Source organism: Pristis pectinata, chromosome 4, assembly GCF_009764475.1.
Source record: "Pristis pectinata isolate sPriPec2 chromosome 4, sPriPec2.1.pri, whole genome shotgun sequence".
NCBI classification, from domain to species: Eukaryota; Metazoa; Chordata; class Chondrichthyes; order Rhinopristiformes; family Pristidae; genus Pristis; species Pristis pectinata.
Genome location: NC_067408.1, coordinates 69,273,065 through 69,290,422, shown reverse-complemented (window position 1 = coordinate 69,290,422; position 17,358 = coordinate 69,273,065). Strand labels below are relative to the sequence as shown.

The 17,358-nt window shown below is 39.6% G+C and overlaps 1 protein-coding gene across 7 annotated transcripts in view; it reads right to left on the bottom strand.

The window, feature by feature from the left end:
* scml2 (Scm polycomb group protein like 2) overlaps positions 1-17,358 on the bottom strand; it is a 120,612-nt gene that overhangs the window by 78,241 nt on the left and 25,013 nt on the right. For 3 of the 7 annotated variants that reach the window (XM_052014735.1, XM_052014736.1, XM_052014737.1), the window contains exons 1-2: positions 3,329-3,645; positions 236-304 (exon numbers count right to left, since the gene is read on the bottom strand). In XM_052014735.1, coding sequence (XP_051870695.1) covers positions 236-304; positions 3,329-3,589 — 330 coding nt within the window. In that variant the 5' untranslated portion in view covers positions 3,590-3,645. Of the gene's footprint in view, positions 1-235; positions 305-3,328; positions 3,646-5,781; positions 5,874-17,358 lie in introns of those variants that run through there. The other 4 variants (XM_052014738.1, XM_052014739.1, XM_052014740.1 and 1 more) reach the window with 3 other exon arrangements.

Sequence of the window (17,358 nt, the reverse complement as noted above, 5' to 3'; positions counted from 1 at the left end):
TTGCATGCATAATACAGAATAATAACACTTGAAAAAAGTTACAACATTGAATATACAATAGTATTTTTAAGACAAGCCACAAAAAATGAAGAACACTAATGCAAAAGGGAAAAAAGCTTTTTAATCAAATTATGTATTTTAACATAATAACACAATCTTAAGCAGTGCAAAAGAATAAATCAGATATTCTCAGGACAAGATTTCATACTCTGCTTTCCTTAATATAAGCACTTACCATTGCTCTTAAGAGAATTGTTTGGCAGATGGGTCTTCCCAGATTTTTCTTTACGGCCTTCCTTTGAATCTAAAAAAAGTACAAATATGCTGCTTTAAATACATAATATTTACAGAAGAATAAGCCCTTTATTTGATGAATAAATTAAGTACAAATGATTTGTTTACCCCTTTTGAAAGATGGTCTGACCAGAAACTGGGAGCAGAATCCAAAATTAATTCCTCATTCCACTTTGTGAACTAATGATTTTGCCATGAGTAAAAAATAAGCTGCTGGCAGAAGTCAATGGGTCAAACAGCACCTGTGGAGGCAAATGGATGGTCAACATTTTGACCAGTCGTGATTCAGGGTCTCGACCCAAAACAGACCACCCCTTTGCGTTTACAGATGCTGCTTGACTTACTGAGTTCCTCCAGCTGCTTGTTTTTTGCTCCAGATTCGAGCATCTGTAGATTCTTGAGTCTCCAATGATTTTGTCACAATGGGCTACCTACAAGAAGTCTTTATCTAGCTTTTAGTAGGTCACAACTACATGGTCAAAGGAGGAACTATGTATATAAAATAAAGCATTTTACTAAATCAGATATAATACCAATGTTTATTTTCAAGTCTCACTTTCAGAAACCAAGATTCCAAATTGTCTTTACAAAGGGATTGCCTCTGGCTATACAAAACAAATTTGATTCAACAAGCTTGTCAAACAAAATACTTAAATAACCTATTACATTATGCAGAAGCAAACCTGTATAGCACTAGTCAAGCCTTAGAATAACACATCCAACTCTGGGCACAACACTTGCCATGAAAAGTCCTTGGCAAATAGGATTAAAGAGAATCCCAAGGCATTCTATACATACAACAAGAGCAAGAGGATAACTATGGAGAGGGTAGGACCACTCAAAGAGGGAATATGTGCTTGGAGGCAGAGGATGTGGGTGAGGTCCTAAATGAGTACTTTGTGTCGGTATTTACCAAGGAGAAGGACGTAGAGGATAGCAAGATCGGTGTGGAGCATGCTAATATGCTAGGACAATTCAAGATAAAGAAAGAGGTCGTGTTGGGTCTTAAAGAACATTAATGTGGATAAGTCCCCAGGGCCTGATGGGATATACTCCAGGTTATTGAGAGAGGCAAGAGATGAGATTGCTGGGGCCTTGACCAAGATCTTCGTGTCCTCTCTAGCCACAGGCTAGAGGTCTGGGGAATAGCTAATGTTGTTCCGTTATTCAAGAAGGGAAATAGGGATAATCCTGGAAACTATAGACCAATGAGTCTCATGTCAATGGTAGAGAAGTTTTTGGAGAAGATTCTTAGGGATAGGATTTATGAGCATTTGGAAAACTATGCCCTAATTAGGGACAGTCAGCATGACTTTGTGTGGGGCAAGTCACGTCTTACTAACTTGATTGAACTTTTCAAGGTGGTGACGAAAGTGACTGAGGAAGGTAGAGCTGTGGATATTGTCTACATGGATTTTAGTAAGGCATTTGACAAGATTCCTCACGGTAGTTTCATCCAGAAGATTAAGATGCATGGGATCCACGGTGACTTGGCCGTTTGGATTCAGAAATAGAATACAAAGGGTAGTGGTCGATAGGACTTATTCTGGCTGGATGTCCACAGGGATCCATACTGGGACCTCTGCTGTTTGTGATATATATGTAAATAACCTGGATGAAAATATGAATGGGTGGGTTAGTAAGTTCACAGATGATACAAAGATCGGTTGCATTGTGGATAGTGTAGAAGATTGTCAAAGGATACAGCAGGATATAGATCAGTTGCAGGTATGGGCGGAGAAATGGCAGATGGAGTTTAATCCAGCCAAATAAGAGGTGTTGCATTTTGGGAGATCAAATGTAAAGGGACAGGACATTGTTAACAGCAAGATCCTTAAAAGTGTTGATGTACAGAGGGATATTGGGTTATATAGTCACTGCACAGGTTGATAGGGCGGTAAAGGCGGCATACAGCATGCTTGACCTTATTAGTCAAGGCATTGAGTTCAAGAGTCAGGTGGCTATGTTGCTAAAACACTGGTTAGGCCGCACCTGGAATATTGCATTCAATTCTGATCACTCCATTTATAGGAAGGATGTGGAGGCTTCGAAGAGGGTGTAGAAGAGGTTTACTAGGATGCTGCCTGGATTAGAGGGTTTGTGCTACAAGGAGAGGTGGGACAAACTTGAGTTGTTTTCTCCGGAGTGGCAGAGGCTGAGGGGAAACCTGACAGAAATTTCTAAGATTATGAGAGGCATAAATAGACTAGACAGCCAATACCTCCCCCCAACCACCACCCCCCCCAGAGTTGAAATGTGTAATACTAGAGGGTATACATTTAAGGTGAGGGGGTGAGTTTAAAGGAGGCATGCGGGGCAAATTTTTTTTTTTAAACACCAAGTGGTGGGTGCCTGGAATGCACAGCCAGGGGTGGTAGCAAAGGCAAATACAATAGAGGTGTTTAAAGGGCTCTTAGCTAGGCATACGAATGTGCAGAGAATAGAGGGATATGGACAATGTGTAGGCAGAGGAGATTAGTTTAGTTAGGCATTTAATTACTAGTTTAATTAGTTTGGCACAACATCGTGGGCTGAAGGGTCTGCTCCTGTGCTCTACTGTTCTAACACTTCTGGAATTATGTCAATGTCCTTGAGAAGATGTGAGGAGGTTAAATAGAATGGCACCAAGAATATTGTGTTTCAGTTACATGGAAAAACTAAAGACACTGGGCTTTTCTTCTGAGAGCAGAGAAAACGAAAAGGCAGATTTTACTGAGCCGATCAAAATTTTAAGGGTTTTCATTCAGTAAATTATGAAAAAAAATGTTATCAATTGATATGAAGTTGGTAACTGTAGGACACAGATTTAACATAATTGGTAACAAAGGCAAAGAAAATGCAGATAAACGTGTTTAGTTTTGGCTTGGAATCCACAATCTATAGAAAAAGAATTTGCAGGGGCATTGAGAAAGAACGGAATAAACTGGATAATTGTAAGAACCAACATAGCACGGTCTTAATGTAGGTTGTAGATTTCTGTGACAGAAAGGGGTTCAAAGATTAAACTGAAGTAAAATAATTTAAGAACACTTACCTTATCCAGGCCCAGAACCCCCACTGAAGTGAATAGTATTTCTGACCCTATGTCAAGTATGACTGGCACAAGATTAGAGAGGCAGACCCACTCTAACTCAGTGATGGACGTCACTCTAAGTAGTGGAATTGAAGCTGGCCCACACAAGTCTGGAACGTATTTGCATGGGAACATGTAATCATAAAGAGCTTTTATGACATAAGTGGAGACTACTTGTCTCATTGAGACTCTGCAGGCTTCTAGTTGAGCAATCAGTCCCATTTATCCACTCTTTCCAGAATGGCCTGCAATTTTTTTCTCCCTCCAGTGTCAAGCCAATTCCTTTTACCAGTTAGGCACAGAGCACCTGGAAGAAAAATCGTAGACCATGCAACTCCATTCTACTCTGTTTCTTCAACAGTACTTCATGATTCTAAAAGCACCATATGGTTTCAGTTATAGAAACACAGACTACACCACCTATTTATTATTCCCAAAAGACTTAAAAAGGAAATGGGACATCATTCTGAAGGTATTAAATTCCTTGCACTGTTGACATTACAAAGTCTTAAATTTATACAACTTCATTATTCAAAATACTTGTAAGAATTTTTAAGTAATCAACTAAAATTCCTTCTATCACTTCACAATATATAACTCTCAATATTACCTAAACAAAATTTAAGATTTGGAAAAAGAAAATTTGATACAATTGCATAACTGGTGTTTTGCAGTGTTCAAGTACAGATATCACTGTACTACAACATAATTGACATTCATGTTCCTTTTCATACACTTTGCTCTGGATACACACGAACTTAAATAGTTAAAATTTTGCAAAGCTCGTGACATCTAGTATCCACAGGGAAGCACCCTTTAAATGATTATTTCATAGTTACGTCCCATCAGGTTTATAACTATAAAATTTGTTGGTAATATATAAAAATAAATGAAATTATGTTCAGGACAAGGCAGACGACAAATTTCTTTTGCAAGTTATTCATCAACTTTTACCAAATACAATTATTTTTGTGGTATTGTTGATGACGATTCACATTTTCACTTCTTTCCTACTGCAAAGTGAACATATCTTTTTGACTCTGAAGGAATACTTGCAATCAAACTGAAAGCTGATTTAATGAGAGTGAAGAATATCATTGCTAAGAAAGCGCAGCTGCATATTGTTCAAAGTACCAAGATGGGTAACTAACTATGAACTGGCATGCTGCTTCTGATGCAACTCGTAGCACCATAAAAATTAAAGTTATTGCTTAGAGATCAACAATGCTATTCTTCATCAACCTAAAACAAACCTAAATTCCAAGCTCAGTGTCTTCTATCTGTTCAATTTAGAACAGCACCAGTCTCACTAATTGCATAAATTCAGATTACATCAGAATACCCTGCACCTCACACTCTTAGTAGAATCACAATGTGATGAGAAGTCAGTACTTGTGATAACATATGGAAGCATGCAAATTCAAAATGGGGGAGTGGTGAGTGGAAACCTTTGCACTAGCCTCTGTTACTCTAGTACTAAGTACCCTACCCCATGTAAGAACACAATTCACAAACAAAAATAAAATTAACATTGTGTTGGACAGCTGCAAAATAATCATCGGCTGCCTCAAGTGAACAAATGTCATCTTTCATGGAACAGCACCATTGACCCTCAGATGTGACAAGGGATGAAAAAAAGTAGCAAACAGGGGATGCCAGACACCCTCTAAATGGTCATGTTGCTGCAAAAAAAATATGAAATCACTCACCACAGCACAAATAACCAGCATACCCCAACAACCACCCAAGAGCTGTGACAGGGACAACCAGCAAATCTTAACAGTGAAATCATTGTGAACACTGGGGCAACTAAAATGTTTCTTCTGGAGGCAGAGGAAAAAGGTACCACGTGGTAGGCCCGAAGCCCAAGTTGACCATGGTAAAATGGGCTACTGAGAACTGCAACTTCAGTCAGAGACAAACTATTAGACATCTTTTCATCTACCCACTGCTCAGACAGAGTCATGTATGGTACAGAATTTTGCTAGCAATAGAAAAATTGATGATTTTGGATTAATGGACACACTATGAGAAGGAAAAATAAGGAAAAAGAAGCAGTGAAGATGAAGGAATCAAGAATAAATGTATTTCTTGCACTTTTAGTTCACTGGACAAAATTGTTAATTTTGCTTTTTTCACAAATCTGTTTCTTACGTCTAGTTTAATACTGACTTTTTGGACAGCTTCCCATTTGTGATAGTTGTGCACATATACCTTTTGTAACAAATCTCATTTTTGAAAATACTCATATTAAGTGATTCATTTTCCCAGAACCAAAACATATACTAGTTAATTCCCTCTACCATTTGTTTTTTTTTCCCATTTTAAGAACTGAAACTGCGAATCTTCAATGTGCTTTAACTTTATAGGTTAGGTAGCATATCCAGTATATGGTTTGAGCTGGTCAGACTTACCTTTTGTTGCTGAAATCCTCCCCATAATAATTGTTTCTGTGTAAAATGTTCCAAACAACACAAAAGCTTCCTTCTTTTAAAAGAATGATTTCCTGCAAAGAATTATAAAACATTATCCAGATTACAAGACGGTGTAATTAGTTATAAAAATAGAAACAGCTGGAAATAGTTAGCAGGTCAGGCAGCATCTGTGACAAAAGAGACCGTACAATATGTTGTCTGTATAGAAAACATGAAGTTTTTCCAATGAACCCAGTACATTGCACCCTACTCTTTTTTTGACATTGTACTCTTTGAAGTTTTACCATTTTCCAGGAAATCAGGCAATCTTAAGACAGTTAACTTTCTTGCTTATATCTTGGATTAAGATAACCATCTCATTTTGTACATATAAACCATTCCAACATACAGACTAATATAAGAATGTTACTAGACAAAGTCATTGAAACATTGAATTCTTCCACTTTAAGTAATCCCCACCCCCCTTCACCACACCTCCCCCACCACCATGCGTCTTCTCTTATTCCCTCTCCTAGCCTCTCTCTTTTCTCTTCCCTTTTTTTCCCCTTTCTCTCCTCACTTTTGACCCATCCCCCAGTGAATCTGCTCTCCCCTCCTCCCCCCCACCTGCCTATCATCATCTTTTACCTGCACCTATCACCACCATGTGCCCACCCCACCTCTTTCGTCCACCTATCACTGCTCTGCTTTTCCCTCCTATATATTGGGCTTCCCTTTTCCTATCTTCAGTCCTGAAGAAGAGTCCTAACCCAAAATGTTGACCGCCTACTTTTCTCCACGGATGCTGCCTGGCCTGCTGAGTTCCTCCAGCATCATAGTGTTTTTCATAAGAATGTTACTCCTTACTTTCTATTGAAACTAACTCGTGAAAGGATGCAGAGTGTCATTGTGCATCTGTGAATAACTGATAAAGAATAACCGCATGAGTGACAGCACTATAGATCTACTTGGGAACGATAGTAAAAACTGACCCAACCATGTCAACTGCAACCAAGAGCATGTATGATTTATTTCATATGCAACAATCATCATAAAAATAATAATCTCAAACTATTCATTAATCTTTTTGAAGATCAAATATTGATCAAGAACAGAGAACATCTGCAGCAATACTGATATAAAGTGACATGACACAAAAAGTTTTACTGAAATATGCACATAACCCAAACCTGACACAATCAGGTCTCATCAGACTTTGGTCCTGTTGGTAAGCTCTTCATAGCTCTCTAACTGACACACAACACATGCAGAGACAATCGGCACCATTTTAGTGGAGAAAAAAAAATGGCATTATGCAGCTACTGGCAATTTCTTTACAAATTAATTTTTTGGGATCTGGGTGTTGTCATAAACACCATCATTTGTTACTCATTGCTAATTTGTTGCTAATCCCTAATTGCTCTTGAACTGCTGCAGTTCTTCTGGTGAAGGTGCTCCCACAGAGCTGCAGGGTAAAGAGCACCAGGATTAACATCTGCCAACAGTGAAGGAATGGAGATATATTTCCAAGACAGGATGACGTGCAACTTCAGGGAAACCCATACATAGTGACATCTCCCTGCACGTGCTGCCCTTGTTCTTCTTGATAGGAATGCCATACATGTTAGAATATCCTCGGAGAAATAGTCTCACTGTATTTTGTAGATGGTACATTTTGCGGAAATGCTGTGTTGGAGGCAGAGGGAGTTAATTTTTAGGATGTTGGATGGGTAACCAATCAAGCAGGCTGCTTTATTCTGATTGGAATGAAGCTTCCTGGGAAATTGTTGGAGCTGCACTTAACCAGGCAGAGGAAAGTATTTCAACATACTCCTTACTTTGCCTTGTAGAAGATAGAAGGACTTTTGGCATGAAAGAAGATGAATCATTTGCCACAGAATATTCACCCTCTGACCTGCTCTTGTGGCCAGTGTATTTACGTGGCTGGTTAAGTTGAGCTTGTGTCAATAGTGATGATGGGGGACTCTGTAATGGTAATGCCATTGAATATGAAAGACAGGTAGTTGGAAGAACAGCACTTCATATTCCACCTGGGTAGTCTACAACCTGACGGCATGAACATTAACTTCTCCCATTTCAGGTAACTTGCTTCCCCTTTATCCCTTTTCTCTCTTCTCTGGATCTACCCAGTTCCTCTTATATCTACCCCATCAATCACTGCTTCTTTCCCCTCCTCCACCCACTCCATTTGCCCATCAACCACACACTCTTGCCACTGGGTTCCCTCCCCCTATGGTTTTCAACTGCCCACCCTACCTCCCTTATTTGGTTTCATGCTCCACATTCCTTTCCTATCAGATTTCATCATTTGCAGCCCTTTGTTGCTTCCACCCCCCAGCCTCTATGTCAATATTTTGACTCTTCCCTCCTTCATCTCACCCCTTCTCCTCTGGATCCACCTATCGCTTGCCAGCTGTTGCTTCACCCTTTCCCTCACCTCTTTATACTGGCTATCTCCCCTCTATCATTCAGTCTAGATGAAGGGTCTCGACCTGAAACGATGACTGTCCATCCCCCCTCCCCCACAGATTCTGCCTGACCCACTGAGTTCCTCCAGCAGTTTCTTTTCTGCTGCAGTTAGACTCCCTTGTTGGAGATGATTATTGCCCAGCACTTTACCAGCCCAAGCCTGAATGTTGTCTAGGTGCATGCAGTTGTGGACTGCTTTTTTTTTGTTGAGGTGGTGCAAAAGGAATCAAACAAGGAAAATGATTTGGCAAATAAAGATCATTTTAAAAACTATTTTTCAGGATCTCTCTGATGAAAGTTTTCGTACAAAACAGTTAACTTTTTTTTAAGCACAAGAGATTCAAGTCCAGGAAACATGGAGTAGAAATTACAAGCCAACTTATTAAAAATAATTTCAAATATTGGTAATCAGGTCATTTCTAGTCACAGCAAATGTCTACATTTTAATTATGAGCATTCCACTGTTCAGTGCTCACTGTTCTACATCTAAAAGAATGGGTTGGCTTCAATTTGCAAATGGATGATATTTAGCTCATAACTATGCCATGTTAGAAGATACAAAAGACAAACTACAGATGAAGCATAGTACTCAAAGAACTGCAAATACAAGTATGCTTAAAACAAACTTAAGTTGGTTGTTTTTGTTTTAAAACCTTTATCACGTGGTCAGCCATAGAACAGTGCCATGACAATAATTTATAAAGAAATCAAACGAAGCATTCTCTTCTTTAACCCAAGCTCAGGTAACAGCCTAATTATTAATACACTTGCTATTAAACTCAAAAGCTTTTGGTAGGTTCCAGTTTTAAACTGGACTAGGTGCAATTATTTTCAATTATTTCGGAGTCCATCTTAATAATTTAAAAGAAACTAGAGATACTAGAAGTGATACTAACTTATATAGCTGCACTACAGAATCAACTAATGACACTGACGAAAGATCACTCATGAACTATCAAGAGGGACATTTATAAGTTTTAATTTTACACTATGATTTTTAAATATAAGCTTCAATCTAAGGATTCAAAATTTATGACTGAAAATTGAATTTGTGAATTGACAATGCAAACCTTTAAAGCCACAAAAAGAATTTTATTTTTTTTATTGTTACGTATGTGCAAAAGGAAATTAAGTTTTGATTTTAGTATTAAAATTAAAACAGTATTGAAATTTTATGCATTGTAAGCTAACACACAAATATACTAGAATTCTTCTATACAATAATACTAATGTGCTGTGTTTTTCTAAATCATTTTCCCCCAATACAGTCAGTAAAATACATCTAAGACTACATACTCAGTGTGATCATTCTCATCAACCACCTGCTATCAAGAATACACAAAGTGCTGGAGGAACTCAGCAGGTCTGGCAACAGTTATGGAAAGTCAATGTTTCAGATCAAGACCCTTCATTTGGACTCAAGGAATGCTATCAAGAACAACTGTACAGAGTTAGACAATTAGCAATTATCCAGTTAAAAGAAGATCTAGAAAAAGAACCTTCAAGTGACTGAACAGGTACCGGAGTTTCTCAGCAATTCATGCTGTCTTCTTGAGGTGTGAAGGAAAATACTTAAGAATTTCCAGGAATTCTTTTTGTTTTCCATAAACCAACATCTTTATAATGATAGTCAGCACTACATGGCTTATGTGAAAACTTGTTCTGCACCAGTCTTGATTGCTGTTTTGTTTGACCTCTGTGGTAATGTGAAATTTCAAGTATTAATTTGGGGTCACATTGTAAAATAATTTGGAAAGCTCTGTCTTCATCTCTAAAATCATGCTCATAGTTACAAAATTCCTCTTAGTTATGGAACAATGACTAAGTATGTCATGTTTAAATCTTTATCCCCAAGCATTCTCCTTTGTTTATGTCACATTGTAATTTGACATCCACTTGACAATGTGGAAGATTGCCCAGCTAGATCATATTCAAAAAGGAAATTCCAATCTGCCTAATTATCACCAAATCAGTCTATTCTCAATCATTAGCCAAGTGACTGAAGCTGCCATTGACAATCAATTGGTACTTGCTCTCCAAAAATCTAATCACTGATGCCCATCTTGGGTTTTGCCAGAATCTCACACCTCCATACTTCATTGCAGCTTTAATCAAAACATGGACCAAAAAGTTGAATTGCAGAGATGAGGTTACAGTCACGACCCCTGACAAGGCAGCATTTGACTGAATGTGGCATCAAGGTGTCCTGGGAAATGAGCATCAAAGGAAAAAAAACTCCAAATGTCATCTCAAAGGAAGATGCTTCTGGCTGTTGGAGATCAATTATCTGTGCTCAAGGGTATAACTGAAGGAGGTTTACAGAGCAGTGTCCAAGACCAAACCACCTTCAACTGCTTTATCAATGATCTTCCTTTCATCCTTATGTGAGAAGTGGAACCGTTTGCTGACGATTGCACAATGTTCAATTCTGATAGCAATTCCTCAACAAATAAATTAACCCATGTCTGTAGACAGGCAGGGGCTGTAGGTGCCAAGAAACAAGTGCCATGCCATGATCATATCCAGCACAACAGTCAACCCACCTATTTGACAGTCAATGGTATTACCATCAGCAACCATCAATATCCTGTGGGGCCATCATTCACCAGATACTTAACTGGAACAGCCAAATAAATAGTATGGCTTACACCAGCAGGTCAAAGGGTGGGTGCCCTGCGGTGAGCAGGCACGGTAGTGTAGCAGTTAGCATAACGCTATTACAGCGCCAGTAACCTGGGTTCAATTCTGGCCGCTGTCTATAAGGAGTTTGTACATTCTCCGTGTCTGTGTGGGTTTCCTCTGGGTGCTCTGGTTTCCTCCCACATTCCAAAGAAGTTGTGGACATGCAGCGTTGGCACCGAAGGCATGGCGACACTTGCGGGCTGCCCCCAGAACACTTTATGCAAAAGATGCATTTCACTGTGTATTTCGATGTACATATGACTAATAAAGACATCTTATCTTAGTGAATGGTTAGTCACAAATTAGGATCATGATGCAATACTCTCCATTTGCCTGGATAAGTGCCATTCCATCAATTCTCAGAAAGCTTGATCCATCCAGGACAAAGCAGTCCAATTGATTAACACCCCATCAACATTCATTCTTTTCACTGTCAATGTAGTGGTTGCTCTGTGCACCACCTACAAAGTAGACCAAAGTCTACTCCGCAAAAAACTCCCAAACCACAACCTCTACCAGCAAGAACAAAGGTAACATATGCACGGGAACGTCACTATCTGTAGGTCCTCCCCTACCACCCCACCCACTGAAGCTGTGCACTATCTTGATCTGAAAATATACTACCAGCCCCTTCATCCTCACTAGATCCAAATCCGAGAGCTCCGTGCCTAACTGCACTGTAGGGCTATCTCCACCAGAAAGACTGTAGCAATTCAAGAAGGTAGCTAGCTTCTCAAGGGCAATTAGAGGTGGACAATAAATGATGGCTTTACCAGCAAAGCCCAGATCTCAAAAATGAGTAAAATTGCAATCAAAGTCTTAACTAAAATTTGTTTTACCTAGACCATCACCATTCCAATCTAGGAAACTTAATTTGTATTGCAATGTATTGCAATACTTCTTACTGGTATTAAAAGTTTAAAAAAAACATGAGCTGCAAGAGCAACAATGGCATCACTGTGAAGTGTAAAAAATCAAACCTAAATATCTGTAAAGCAACCTGTAACCAGAGAGCCTAATTCAGAGATAGAGGGAGGAATGAAGGAGAGGGAAAACAAACAAGAAAATCTCCCCAGTTTGCTCTTGTGCACTCCTCAAGGCATCCAATCACAAGCTTCCCACCAAGTGTGCATGCTGGGTTAAAAATAATGCAAGCCCACTGTTCCCATTCAAATAAATACAAGAAAGAGGAGGAGATGGATTGGGGAGGTGGGGGAAGGGGATAGCAGGAAAGCAGGGCAAGAGGAAGACAGGAAGGTGGAGAAGGAAAGAAGAAAGAGGATGAAAAGGAATACAGCAAATGTGGAAGGAAAAAGGAAGATTGATTGATTGCCAGTCATACAATGCTTTAATCTCCCTTTTTGTCTCCTAACCACTGTGCTCCTTCCCAGTGATTGCAGAGCACCAAATCAGAGCCAAGTACCATTGCCTGCAGTCACAGGCTCTCCTATGCCAATCAGGTGGCACCAACATGGAGCCGAACATCAGTACTTGTAGAACTGAACATCAGCAATTGGCCTACCCCTTCTTCTAACTCCTGGTTCTAGACTCCTCAGCCAGGTGAAAGCATCCTTCCTGTACTCCCCCCCACCCCCACTTGAGCCTGAGAGGAATGTTATATCAATGCAACCTCCTAGAGATCTCAACTTGTAGGGCAAATCTACCACCCCTGGAACCAGTCTAGTGAATTTTCACAGCAACTCCTCAATGACAAATATATACTTTTTAGGAAAGGAGACCAAAAATGCGCATGATACTCCATGTACTGCCTCACCAAGGCCCTACATACTTTCACTAAGACCTTTTCATTCCTATGCTCAAGTCCTCTTGTAATAGAGGCCAACATATAGTTGGCCTTGATTGCTTGCTGCACTTGCATATTGGCTTTCACTCTTGTGTACAAGGATACCCAGGCCCTTTTGAACATCAACATTTCACAATCTCTCACCTTTAAAAAAAATGCTCTACCTTTTGGTTTTATGCACAGGTGGATAATTTCTCATTTTTAATATCATATTGCACTCTGATAGTATTGCCCACTCACTTGGCTTGCCTATATTCCTTTGAAATCTGTTTATATTCTCCTCCCTACTCACAATCCCACATACTTTTGCACCATCAGCAAACTTGCAAGTATAGCACTTGGTGCCTCAGCCAAATCATTAGGACAGATTGTGAATGGCTGTGGCCTAACACCAATCTCAAAACCTAATGGAAATGATGGAAGGAGTACACCGTCTCACAACCTAGTTGCCTGCCTTTCTGCTCATGCACCTTCAGTCCAATCTGTGGTATTCCACTAGTCAATACCTGCCAGTCCAAGGGAGATTGGTCGCTTTCAGCCTGAAAACCAATTCTCAATCTATGCCAATACAGGCCGTCCCCAGGTTACAAATGCCTGACTTATGGACACCCATAGATACAAACAAGCTCCCATAATTTTATTAAATTCAAAAGTCCAACGTACATAGAAAAGTTCGTTCCTACAAATGGCAGAACTAGTTTCCCCTCTCCCTTTAGTCCTTGTTCTTTCTTATCAGTCTTATATGTTTCGATGCCATTCATTACAATACTGTGGGCGTATGGTCACCAGATCAAGTGATTTTTGTATATTTTCTGACCTATGGACAAAATTGACTCGAGATCATTTATAAAAACAGAACCCATCCATTACCTGTGATGGCCTGCATATTACCCCAACTCAGTATGCTCTAACCTCCTGGATCACCGTCCTATGTGGGACCTTCTCGATTGCTTTCTGAAAATCCAAACACAGCATATCTACTGGTTCCCTCTCATCTTTTCTCAAAATCCAGTAGATTAATTGAGTGTGATTTTCTTTTCAATTGTCCATCCATTAAACTTGCTGTTCCAAATTTGATGGATGTTTCAGGTTAAAATCCATTAAATGACTATTGCACTGTTAGAATTGCAACCTTTTGGATAAAATATTAAATGATGCCGTATCTATCCTCAGACTGATATAAAAATTCTTCATTACCATTTCAAGAAAAGCAGTGGAATTGTTCTTGGTTAATATTTATGCATAATCAGTCTCAGTGAAGCAAATTAACTGGCTACCGCATTCTTCTTGGGGTTAAGGATGACTTAAAACAATTCCAAGATCAGGCAGAAGGTGCCTGACGAGACAGGTGGTCAGGTAGCTTGTGAGATGGTGTACACCTTTCATCCATTCCATTTGGTTTTTGTGTCCTTCCCATGCATTGACTTGAGGCATTCAGTGCCAGACTCAATGCTTATTCTCCATTTTGAATAGTCATGGGCCTCGGATTCCTCGGAGTCAATAGGGATATTGCACACTTTCAAGAGGGTTGTGAGAACATACTTAAATATTTTCTTTTTTCTGCCCAGTAATCTCTCTCACGCCACAGTTCTGAATCAAATGTACATTTCAGAAGCCAGGTGGTGGGAATGCAAATGAAGGAATCTGCCCAATGGAGCCCATAGTATAATTAGAGCCTTAATGCAGAGGCTATTGGTCTGGTAGATGTTCCTGATGTTGCTTGTTTATGCTCCCAATAGATTTGGAAAACCCTGCAGAAGTGATTCCTACATTTGGGAGCCATCTTTCAACAAAGGCAGATGTCAATAACGAAATTCACCATTGGCTGTAGCGCACCAGCATCAATCTTTGGTTGACTGACAAAAAGAATGTTTGAAGATCATAAACTGGCACAAAATTCACGGCCTACCAGGTAGCAGTGATCCCTGTCTTCCCATACACATCCCAAGACATTGTTTACTTTCACGATTGTTTGAGAGATCTTGGTGCAACTTAACTGCAACAGCGACAACACCACTACATTGTACTTTATTGATTGTGAAATGCTTTGGGATGTCACAAAAAGTGAAAAGGGTATTTTAATGCATTTTATTTGCAACATAACCGAAGAAGAAAAGCATACAGGGAAAAGAGGTGATTGAATGAGCTCAAGCTAAAGAAAACTGGAGTTCAGGCTCCAGAAGATAATAGACTAGGAATGAGGTCATGATGTGTACGAGCTTTAGGAGAGAAGTGTTTGGGGATCAAGCGCCAATTTAGGTCAGTGAGCATAGAGACTTCAGTGAAGAAGAGATTTAAAAAAATATGTATTAATTTCACAGAACTTGGGCAATGACCAGCAAAGTCACCATTTATTGCTCTTGTAAGCCACCTTCATGAACCACTGCAGCAATTTCTGGTGAACATATCACACAGTATTGTTGAGTAGGGAATTTCAGGATTTAGGCTCAGTGATGAAGGAATCTTTCCAAGAAAGTGGAACCTGCAGATTGTGATGTTACCACACCTGCTACCCTTGTCCTACTTGATGATAGTAGTCACAACTTTGACAGGTGCTATCTGAGTGGTTTAGATAAGTAACAGCAGTGAATTTTGTAGATGGTAAACAGTGTGCCTGTAGTGGAGGGAGTGAATGTTAATGGCAGTGGCTGAATTGTCTTCCAAGCAAATCGATGTGTACTAAATGGTATGGAGCTTCTAAATATTGTTGGAACTGTACTCATCTAAGCAAATGGAGAGTATTTCATCACATTACTGACTTGTACCTTTAGATGGTGGAAGGGGTACATGTTGTCAGTTGGGACATGATATTCAGCCTCTGACCTGCTCTTTGCCACAACAGCTTTGTAGCTGGTCCAGTTCAGTTTTTGGAGAACGTCAGTCCTACGATGTTCATGAAGGGGAAATCCACAACGGAGTAAATCAATAGGTGGGTAGGTGGTTTGATTGCTTCTTGGTGGAGATGATCATTGCTTGGTAATGTGTAGCTCAAGTGTAACTTGCCACTTATCAGGCCACACCCAAATGCTGTCTAGATCTTACTGCATGCTTTATGTGCTGATGAGTTCCATAATATTCGATTCCATTCACAATCAGGAAACATCCTCACTTATGATCTTATTATGCAATAAAGGTCATTGAAGCAGCAACTGAAGATGGTTAGGTTTAGGACACCTAATTTGAACTCTTACAGCCATCTTCTGAACTGAAAAGACTGACCTCCAACAAGCACAATCACCTTCCTTTGTGCTTGGCCTGACTCTGACCAGAGGATATTTCCTATATGCTACATGGCTTCAAATTTATCAGAGCTTCTTGATGTTCCATTCAATCAAATGTTGCCTTGATGTCAAAGGCAGTCACTCTCATCCCATATTTGGATGGGAGCTCTCTAATCCATGTTTGGATCAAGACTCCCGAGTTCTGGAGCTAAGTGATCGTAGCAAAACCCAAACTGAGCATCAGTGAGCAAATCATTGGCAACTTCATGCCTCCTGACATCACTCTCTATGACAACCTCACGTGACTCTGCTGATAGAAAGTTGGCCGATTAGGCATAATTAGCTGGACTGGATTTGTACTGCCTTTTGGGCACAAGACACATTGCAAATATAGCAGCGTATAGATCAGAACTTAACTAGAGGAAGTTAGCCTTGAACTACAAATCTTCAAAGTTATAGTTGGGATGCAGTACAGTTAGGACAGTCACTGCCTCAGTGCCAGAGATCCAGGTTCAATCTTGTGTCAGTTTGCATGATCTCTCTGTGACATATGGGTTTCTTCTCAGTGCTCCAGATTTCTCCCATATCTCAAAAGAGGAAGGTTGGCAAGTTAATTGGCCACCATAAATTGCATGTAGGTGTAGAATTCATAGGGAACTGATGGTAATGCTGGGAGAATAAAATTGGGATTAGTGCAAGATTGGTTTAAGTGGATGCTTGATGGTTGGCATAGACGCAGTAGGCCAAGGACCCAGTCCAACAGCATGGAAATATCATCTGATGCCATAGCCTTTGCTGAATTCAATGCCTTAATACCCTGTGCCATGAATCAAATTGACAGAAGACTCCACTATCAATAAAAATGGTGATGTTTTGGAACTTCATCCTCTTCTTTGGTATTACAGCACTGCATATATTTGGATATTGAGAGCTATTATGGTAAATCTGGATTTATGGAAAGTGGAAAACAGATCTGAAAGAAACAAAAGCATGAAACACAATGAAGAGATACTTCCAGGTAGTACTGAAGGAATGCTGAATTCAGAAGTGCTTTTTGGCAAGAGTTTTCCCAAATGAAGACCATCTTAAAGTGGATGTAAAATCTTTAACAGTACGTAAAACAGAATGTTTTCATATGCCTTGGTACATATTTCACTCTATTCAGGACATCCAAAACAGATGTATGGTCACTTGTTTGTGTAATCTCTTCCTTCAATTAAAATCTGAAAGCCCAATGCTTCAAATCAAGCTTTTCTTTTTAAATTGTCCTCTGCAACTAAATGTTCATTTTTACACCCAGTGTTGTGTTTTCAATGGTGCCTCTGAAGCATCTTGCGGTCCCTTAAGATGTTAATTTACAATACCTACCTATACCATTAG